Below are 10445 nucleotides of genomic sequence, written 5' to 3' on the forward strand. Positions count from 1 at the left end.
AAGGATGGGAATGAAAAAATGCTGTAGTTTTACAGGATCTATTTCATGTAAACTTTGTGTCTTGGAACAAAATATGAACTACCTAGAGAATGATATTGGAAACTCAGTGGGAGGAACAGTTATAGAATCAAAAGCCTATATTTAAATTTTGAACCTAGTTATTAGATTTTGTGCACATTATTTAATTTCTTTAAGCCTCCATTTCTTATGTAAAATGAGGAAACTTATCTTGTAGAATTATTCTAAAGATCAAATAAAGGCTTTAAAGCTGTTAGCAGTGTCTGGCCTAGGGTAGATGCTTAATGAATGGCAGCTATATCAATAATAATAACTTAATATTATTGAATAATTTACCAGGCCAAGAAAGAAAAGGACATGGGGAGCACAGAGAGGGTGATAGTAAAATGAACTGATTATAAGTGTATATAAATAGATTCCATCAGGCAGGGGTGTCATGAGGATCAGTGTGATAATGACCTTGTCAAGTGCAAAAGCAAAACAATGACATGAAAACAAGTACACTAGGCCCTGAGTGGAGGAGAGAGTTGGAGGCAGACGCTGCAGGACAGAAAGCTGAGTGAAAAGGGGCCTTTGATTCCACAGGCGCAGAAATCCACAGCCAGGAATTTGCTGCCACCTCTGAGTCAGGCAGGGGGGGTGGGTGCCGAATTCCATTAGTAGGGAAATGCCCAGTGGATTTAGCCCGAGAGTTGCATTTCTTATTTGGACCAGTATAGACAGAAACAAACCCAGCTCACTTGTTTCCCGGGACAGTTGAGTTAGGGGATGGCTTTCACAGAGCATTCACCGCTGACCCCTCGCCGCCGGGACCTCTGTAGCCGCTCTGTCTGGCTAGCAAGGAAGATCCGTTCAGACCTGGCTGCTCTTATGGAATCTTATGTAAGTTGCCTATTTTGCTGTCGTCTATTTTCACTTCATCTCTTCTGATCCAGCCCTTTACCATCATGTTCCAGCCCCATTATCAGTTACAAAAGCCCTAATCATATAGTCATTTATATATTGGGCACCTGTCATTTGACATGGCCCCTTCCCTTAAGGAAAGTCATACGACCTTACTTTCTCTAGGCTATTCAGGAGACATGTTGTTCCTTGAATAAGAAAATATACATGGGGTTCTATGTAGAATTGGCTTTATGTCCTGGAGGCTGTTCCTAATTTCATTACCTGTCTGAATTCTGCCAGAATAGATGAACCATGAGGCCTCTAAGCTTGGGTTCTTCATGTACATTGTTCTGATTTTTTGAGCTTAGAAACGAAAGATGGAGTTAGGTTTATAGGATTGGGAGAAGAACAGTATAAACCAACCAGTTTCTCCTATTACATTATTAGCCACCCTATACAATCAAAAGTGTTCCTGCGTCTAAATAGAAAGGTCACCTACACTATCAAAAAAGTCTCGTAGAAGAATCACTGGGGACCTGGGGAAGTGTCCGATTCTTAGGGAGCTAACCATGGATCTCAGGTTTTCTGATAGAGGAAGATCCCCCTCGGTCTTCATCTAAGGCCTGCCGTGGAAACACTCCAGGCCCCCGTGGAGAGTTCTGAATTTAGGCTCTCTGAGAACTGGTTTATCTTCATAAAACTCCAGCAGTCAGAAATCAGATTCTTTGAAATACCAATTTTTTAAAAAATAATTGCCATTGACTCCTCTAATAAACGATTGTCCTCACCATTGACAGTGAGCAATGGAGAGACTGTTAGAAAAATTCTACGATGCCTATATTTTAGAGCTTAGGTGTGGCTAGCGTCTTCAGGTATATTTAAAATACTTAAACTCCAGTATGATTATAATACTCCAGTTGCCAGGAGGGAGTGTCAAGTGGGAAGGAAAAATTATTCTAGACCAGTCAGTGGGTGGTTTTCAACCTTTGGAACCTAGTGAAAGCTGCACATTCTCCCAAGAGAAATGAACAGGTAGTCAAAGCAGTGTGGATAATTTCTGGGAGGATAGCTTCCTCCTAAAGTCAGTCAAGGTTCCCAAATGAAGAGTTCCTCATCTAGACCCTCTATTTTCTTTACAATTTGGATCCTTGACCAGGGAAGTGAATAAGATTTTATATGAGATTTAGAGATTAAGTGAGACTGGTGGAGTGATTACAGAAGATGTGAAGTTTTTCTGTATCCTTGACCAGGTGAAGCACCAAGGTCTGAACGAGAACGTAAACCTGGACTCTGTGCGTGGTGTGCCAGTGGCAAGCACTGATCGGTGGAGCGAGCTTAGTGAGGCAGAGCGACTCCAAGAGAACCTCCAAGCTTACCGTACCTTCCATGTTATGTTGGCCAGAATGTTAGAAGACCAACGGGTGCATTTTACTCCAGCTGAAGATGACTTCCATCAAGCAATACATACCATTCTCCTCCAAGTTGCTGCCTTTGCTTACCAGCTGGAAGAATTAATGGTGCTCCTGGAACACAAGATCCCTTCCAGTGAGGCTGATGGGATGCCCCTTATTGTTGGAGATGGTGGTCTCTTTGAGAAGAAGCTCTGGGGCCTAAAGGTGCTGCAAGAGCTTTCACAGTGGACAGTGAGGTCCGTCCATGACCTTCGAGTCATTTCATCTTGTCAAACTGGGATCCCAGGACGTGGGAGCCATTATACTGCTAAGGACAAGAAAATGTAGCGTCACCCCTCTCTCTTACTTGCTTTCTCCTCTAGTGGAATATATATAGTTTTCTGAGGCCTCACTTTCCCATTCTTAGTTTTGAAAACCTTTAAAACCACAGGCATTTTCATCAGCTAGGGTTGGAGACATGGACAAAAGGGCATACAGGTTTAGTCGGGGGGGGAGGGATGTGTGAGTGTGTGTGTGTGTGTGTGTGTGTGTGTGTTGGGGCCATAAGGGAGTGGGGGCAGGGACAACATCCTTCCACCTCAGTGCTGTGATCTTTCCTACCCACTAAATAACCTTTACAGGCATTTAACAGCCTCCCATATACTTTTAACTTTAGTCCTGGATGACTCTTCTGAGAAGACTGAAATAGTGAATTAAAAATCATGGACTCTAGTCAATTCAAACTCTTGGATAATAAAAATAGTAACTAACATTTATTGAGTATCTACTATATTGAAGCAATATGTCAGGAGTTTTATGTATATCATAATTTTCACAACCCTGCTGCGGGAGGTGGTGTTATTTCCATTTGGCAGATGAGAAAACAGGCTCACAGAAATGTATAACTCGTTCAAGGTTACCCATCTAGCAAATGGCACCCTGAGTTTGAACCCAGATCTTTCTCATTCCAAAGCCTAGTGCCCTTCACTTTAAGGGCCTGATTATGAACCTCTATCACTGCCCCTCTTTGCTGCAGAGGGTTGGAAAATGTATCCATGTAATCTGTCCCCAGCACTGAAAAAGCAGCCCCCAACTGTGCCCTGACAGTGTTAAAGGCAGTATTTGTTGCGCATATTTGGCAAAGGAGAGAGCAGTGGAGATCTTAAAATCAATCCACCGGACTTGAACTTCGGAAGCTGGGAGTGTGCAGTCATACAGCTTGCTTTCAAGTATCCACTAACGTTCTTGAGTTTGGGGTTGGGGACAGCTTATCAGGTTACCTCACATTTATTGTGATCAGCAGTGCAGTGATACAGGCACTGTAACCCGGGCATTCATGGGCAATGGGTAGAATACCGCTCAGGTTAAAAAGTCACAGAACTCCTTCACCAGACAGAGCCTCTGGACTTAGTCACGAGCAGAGGATGAGGCCCACTCTTTTCCCAGTGGGAATGCCAGTGATTCTGAAACAATACAGAGCAAAGCCTCCATGCTTCAGAACAAAGGGCACGGTTCTGCATTTAATGTTCTTGAGAGAAACGGTTATGAAAAGCACCAACTAGTAAATGTGGGCATTAATGTAAAAGGTCATTTACAGTCAGGCCTATGAACTCGTGGTGCAAATGGGAATCCAGAAGTTCTCAGGTGTATCATTTATTTCACGGTACCAATCAATTCAAACGCAAGGTCTTGGGTGGGGGGCCCAAATCAGTTTGGTTCACGTATTTGAGGCTTCTATATTCTTAAAAGGACCATGAGTCAGAGGGGGCTAGCTGCCATAGCTTGTGTCCTTTCCTACATGGGTTTATGTCCAAAACTCCATGAAGTCAATATTCTGAGAGGGCTCTGGGTGAGGCACGGTGGCAATACAGGGGAGGTCCGGCGCTGCTCCCCAGGATGCATCTGTGGAAACGGTTGTAGGCATACAGGAGATCAATACTATTGGTAGACCTGAATGGTAGGATGGGTTTAAGCGGTGTGGAGTTGAAGGAGATCAGTGAGGGCCAGAAATCGCTTCCTGGAGGAGGGAGGAGTTCAGTTGTGTCTCAGAGGTTGGCTGAGTACCAAACAAAGAGAAAAGTCATGAGGGGAGAAATAGAGAAGAGTTGCCTGGTTAGAAGAAAATGAGGCAATAATAAACGTTTGGGTCCACTACCACTAGAAGTTTATCGTTTTGTTTGTAATTTTGGTAATGGTATAAAATTTTGCAGTGAATGCATAGAGGCTTATTTCATTCGAGCTTTTCCTTGTTTGAATTGTTACTTGTGCTTAAGAGCAGTATTTTGATTGGTAAAATACTTATTAATGTGAAGCGCTTAGACTTATCTGTATAGTACTTTTAGGCTCTTTTATTTAATGAAGAAAGGCGTGACTCAAATTTCTTTCTTTTTAAATAAATTTATTATATTTTATTTTTGGCTGTGTTGTGTCTTCGTTGCCGTGCGTGGGCTTCTCATTGCGCTGGCTTCTCTTGTCACGGAGCACGGGCTCTAGGTGCGCGGGATTCAGTGGTTGTGGCGCACGGCCTTAGTTGCTCTGCGGCATGTGGGATCTTAGCCATAATAACAAAGACATAAACGTGTGGCTCTGAGTTTGTAGACTTGGCATCATGCTCATCTAAAATGGATGAAGCAAACTGAATAAGGGACTGACAATAGGCCATATACATATAACTCTATATATTAATAAGGTCTTAAAAGGCATAAATTTAGTTCCCATCCCCTAACTCTTATTTCATAAAGGGGATTCCTTCTGTCCCACTCCCTCCAGAAAAGTCCTCTCTATGGGGAGAGATTCAGTTCTCCTGAATCTGTCAAGGAATTGTATGTATGAGAGTTGATAAATACTTCATGCATTGATTTACGAGGATAATTTGGGAAAGACTTGCAAATTAGCACAAACTGGAAGTCCAAGCATGGAATAAAATTGACTTTAAGACAATCAGGTTTTGAGGGAAGTGAGAATTTTAATAAAAATGGAAAGTGTCAGGTCATAGTCCTGGAATTGCTGTTATTTCATGCTGCTGTGGATTAAAGCCCAATGGATGACTCACTGTTGTGACCGCTGGTCAGAGAGGGAGAGGACAAGTAAATATTTGTGGGAGACATACCTGACAAATTGTTTAGAATGACTTCTGTTTGTGAATCCTCAACTCCTCATGAAGTAGCTGAGCAACTTCTCCTATTGAGTAAAATAGAAATGCAGGACGCAGAGGGGCCTCCAGCAGAATGAGAAAGGGATTGGTGAAGAGGAAAAGGAAAAAAAAAAAGTTTTTGGATATCACTTGAATTGATTTATCTGTGTGTGAGTGTGTGTGTGTGTTACCAACAATGTTTAGGCCAGGGCGTTTAAAAAGGGTGGTTTGTCCTCCTGCCTCATCCTACCTCAGCTTCAAGCATCAGACCCAAGAATGAACCTTCTGAATGTTGGTACATTTAAAAAGTGAAAATGATAAAAATGTCATTGTTTCATTCAAAAGCTTCTATAGAGCTCTAAGGTCTACAGATAAAGATGGAGTAAAAATGTAATTTGATCTTTTGATGAAATTGTGGGGTGTGAGATAAGAAAATCCATGTGCATGTGATTCTTTATATAATAGATTACTTTGATCTGTCTGTTTTTGGCAGATAGATGCAAGAATGAAAGAATAAAGGATTCAGTAATGGCTAACAAAGATTTTGCCTCAGCAAGACCACGAGTTGCTCCTTTTATTTCTGTATCTGGATGAATAAGGGGAATTTCAAGTGATTTCAACACTGGATGAAATGTAATCCTCCCAGCCAGGGCCAGGCTCACTCAAGCGTGCTAGGTAAATCTCTATGATGCCAGGCCACGGGCATCAACTCCCAAGGCCAGTCAGCCTCAAAAACGTAGATTCCCCCTACATTTATCAGCTAGCCTGTAGACGAGAAATATTTCCTTTTATATGGTTTAATTTCGAGTATTTGAACCCTAATCAAGCCTTTGAAACAGAAGGATCCTTACTAGCCTGTTTCTAGTCAGTTTGAAGGCAGAAACTAAGTTGAGGAAAATACACAGGAGAAAATGTAAAGCATGGCTAAGAGTATTTTTATCCACATGTTCAAACTCGTATGAAAGGGAATACTGCATTTACTTACTATGTCAGACAGCTCTACCCTGTCTTATGTCATTTGCTCCTCTTTCACAAACAAGGGAAATGAGAATGAGTGTTAACTTGTCCACGGTCCCTCCTCTAGTATATGACAGATTTGGAGAGTTCTGGCTCCAAGGCTCATTCCACTATAGCCAGCTGCCACAGTACAGCTAGCAATCGAGATCATCTTAGACTGAAATCCATTCTCCGTCTCTGTAATTCACTTCTCTTGGATAAAGCCAGCTACAGACATGTACAAAATCACTCTCTGTCACAAACCCTATTATGTTTCCAAACTTTGGGGCAAGTCACTTTTTCCGAGCTCCCTCATTTATGAAATGGAAATGACTTCACAGGTTGTTACATGGTTTAGACAAATCTGAGAATCTGAAAATACTTGTAAATGACATACAAACATCAAGTATACTTAATACCTCAAATAGCTTGGATTAACAGAAGACTTTCGACTGAGGAGAGACTATCTTAGAAATACCAGTTGCTTCCCAGGATCCATCTGGTCACAGCCTAGACTTCACCCTGTTTGTTGTGCCCATGGGCCTTTGGCCATTAGAGGCCGACCCAGTTTCACGCACAGCCTCCAGGAATCATCCACCTCTCTGGAGAGGTGAGACCAGGCTGTTCACTACATCCACTAAGATGGTTTTCACAAGCATCAGACAAGTTCTGGAGAAGCCTGGCAGGCTCTGTAAAGAATCAAGGAAACACGCAAGCCAAGGCACCGCCCAGGATGTGTTAAAGCATGCATTCAGACTCGGAGTCACCCCGCCATTGGCCAGTACCCTCCTCAACACAAGAAGGAACTCAAACTTCATTTAGTTCAATCTCACCATTAAACACATTGCACAAGGAAGCCAGAGAGGTGCCCTGGTGTCCCGGCTGCAAAGTAGAATTAGAAGTAAAATTCAGTCCAGCGCATTCCCCACTGGGCCTCCCTGCTTCTCCATTAGACCAGTATCATCTTAGGAAGCCTCAGTTCTCTTTGTTTGCATCCTTTCACTCTCCTACGTCCAGTGCTGTCCGGCACCCTTCCTTCTGACAAGCCTTTGGAAGCTCTGGGAAGAGCAGCTCATAACCCAGACTTCTTTTGCCTCCCCAGACCCCATCTCTACTATAATTTGGTGGTCCCGTATCCCATCCCTCCCCTAATATTATGGGGAAAATGGGACACATTCTGAGGTAATGGTTAAATATGTTATTTCTTCCAGGTGAGTAGCATTTGAACAAAGGGCCCAGGGAAATTTTTTAAAAATAAATTTCTGAGGCAGGTTTCTTATCTTTAGGTCAGACCAACCGTTAGGCGACACCACTAGGAAAGGTTTAGGACTATTTTCTCTTTTCTTACTTAGCAATCCCTAGTTCCTATCCCCAAAGCTTGGGGTGGAAGGAGGGTTGGGAGTTACGTAAATAACTTAAATAGACCAATAAAAGTTCCCAACCTGGTTCTAAGCAATAAAGCTCTAAATCTTTCAGAAGCATTCTACCAGACTCCAACCAAATTCAAGAACAATGCATAATGACACCTACTTTGGACCAGCACTAAGAATACGGAAATGAATATTAATGATAGTAGCAGACATTTATATGGTGTTTACTCAGCCATTCATCGATCTAATCGCTGTATGTGCATTCATTCACTTACTCCCCACAAGAACCCAATGAGGTAAGTGCAAAGATTTTTATGTTACAACTGAAGAAACAGGGGCACAGAGAGAGCTGATGCTTCCCTGCCCTGGAAACATTCATGGTCTCCTGAGAAAGACAACAGGTACACACTCAACTGTGACAGAAATCGGGGTGTGGTTAGTCATACCAGAGTCTAACCAGGGGCTGGGGGAGCCCAGAGGAAGGAAGGATTGGAGGAAGTCTCTCAAAAGAGGCACTTTGGGGGCTTCCCTGGTGGCGCAGTGGTTGAGAGTCCTCCTGCCGATGCAGGGGACACGGGTTCGTGCCCCGGTCCGGGAGGATCCCACATGCCGCGGAGCAGGTGGGCCCATGAGCCATGGCCGCTGAGCCTGCGCGTCCGGAGCCTGTGCTCCGCAACGGGAGAGGCCACAACAGTGAGAGGCCCACGTACCCACCCCCTCCCCCAAAAAAAGAGGCACTTTGGGAGCTAGGCTTTGAAAAATGACTAGGATTTTGCCCTCAGGAAAAAATAAGGGGGGGGGTGGTGAGGGATGGGCAAGAACATCTCAGGTAGAAGTAGAAGCACTTGTCAAGATTTGGCTGCTGGAAGGCATGTGGCATGTTCCAGAATGTTCCCCCAAGAGCCCCAGTGGAAGATGAGGTGCAAGGAGTGAGGGGATGATGCCTTGAAGAAAGAATCTATGAAAGGTTTTTGAAGAGGGATAATGCTAGCATCTACCCTTTGTTTCAGAAAAGGAATTCAGACAGCTAAGTCAGAGCTGTATTAGAGGTGAAAGCTGCTGGAAGCAGAGAGACCCATTAAGAAGATGCTCTTTTGTTCAAGGTAAGATACGTTTCAGCTATTTGTGGAAATGTTAGAAGCACTAGGAGATAGAGGTGAACATGACACAGTCCCTGATCTCTTAGAATCTGCATTTTGGTGGGGGAAGACAGGAACACACAATAATATAACCAAGTGTTAAAAATGATATAGGAACTTGAAAAAGTGATACAGAATTACTGAGAGTAGGAGCCATGAAGGCCTTTCTCAAGCGGTTATTTCCTGCTGAGACCTGAATGATGACAAGGAGGCAGCCACCAGTAGACCTGAAGGTATTTCAATCACAGGGAACTGTTTTTTGTTTTTGTTTTTAATTTATTTATTTTTGGCTGGTCTGGGTCTTCATTGCTGCGTGTGGGCTTCCTCTAGTTGCAGTGAGCGGGGGCTACTCTTTGTTGCAGTGCACAGGCTTCTCATTGCGGTGGCTTCTCTTGTTGCGGAGCACAGGCTCTAGGTGCACGGGCTTCAGTAGTCGTGGCGCACGGGCTCAGTAGTTGTGGCTCACAGGCTCTGGAACGCAGGTCAGTAGTTGTGGCGCATGGGCTTAGTTGCTCCGCAGTGTGCGAGATCTTCCTGGACTGGGGCTTGAACCTGTGTCCCCTGCAGTGGCAGGCGGATTCGTAACCACTGCGCCACCAGGGAAGTCCCAGAGAACGGTTAAGTGCAAACCCTGAGGCAGGAATGAGCTTTCTGTCCTCAAAGCCACATTTGCCTGAAAGAAGGCTAACATGGCTGAAACCAAGTGAGCAGGGGAACCATGCCTGTGCCAAGGCCCTCAGCCAAAGACCAGGAGAAACACACCTGTAATTTAACAGGTGGGTTTATCACCTGTTGCAGTGAGGAAGCATGCACACCGTGGGAGACTCTCTCAGCAAGAGAGTTCTAGAAAGAACTTATATAGGATTTAGTCTTTGGCTGGGTGATTTGGGGGGGAGGGCCTAAGGAATTTGCTCTAGTCCATGACTGGGTATTTTGTCGGTGGCCCAGTGACCTTGCTTTTGTGTGTGATTAGATAAAACTATAAAGTGACCTTGTTTTGCTGCATTTATCATGGTCTCAGGGAGCTGTGTGAGGTCGCTATTCTATGGGGTTGTTTAACGTGTTTAGGATCACTGGCTGTGAGCCCCAGGCTGACTTCTAACACTATGGCAGACCAGCTGTGATCGTCATTTCAATTCTGGACATCAGAGACTACCTTTTTTCTCCCTCACTACTAATAAGATTATGTGAGGAAAGGGAACTGGATTTTCTTCTAACTGCTCAACACAGGCAACAGGTTTACAGCCAACTCTGACAGAAGTCAATGTGTGAAGAGTATTTCCACGTAGATAACAAAGAACAGCTCCTCCTAGATAAAAATGACCAAGACACCAATCATAGAACTGGCCCTGCTTTCTGACAGCATCCAACTCCAGAATAAAACTATGCCTCATTGAATCCTTCCCAAAACTAACTAACCCAACTCCAAAGCTTATAGCTTCAAATCCCTCCTAGCCCTTCTTTTTTGAGGTGCCCATTGCAACCAGCCAATAAACTCAACTTTGTCTGACTA

The 10445-nt window shown here is 43.9% G+C and overlaps 1 protein-coding gene across 1 annotated transcript; it reads left to right on the plus strand.

Moving 5' to 3' along the window:
• Nucleotides 1–671: 671 nt before the first annotated feature.
• On the plus strand, nt 672–4658 carry CNTF (ciliary neurotrophic factor). The gene is made up of 2 exons (XM_029207531.1): nt 672–900; nt 2154–4658. Exons 1-2 carry the CDS (start codon nt 787–789, stop codon nt 2640–2642), a joined length of 603 nt encoding a protein of 200 aa, XP_029063364.1. The 5' UTR covers nt 672–786; the 3' UTR covers nt 2643–4658.
• The last annotated feature ends 5787 nt before the right edge of the window (nt 4659–10445 follow it).

The sequence above is a fragment of the Monodon monoceros genome, unplaced genomic scaffold (assembly GCF_005190385.1).
Source record: "Monodon monoceros isolate NGI ecotype Baffin Bay Population unplaced genomic scaffold, NGI_Narwhal_1 Super_Scaffold_7, whole genome shotgun sequence".
In the NCBI taxonomy this organism is placed as follows: Eukaryota; Metazoa; Chordata; class Mammalia; order Artiodactyla; family Monodontidae; genus Monodon; species Monodon monoceros.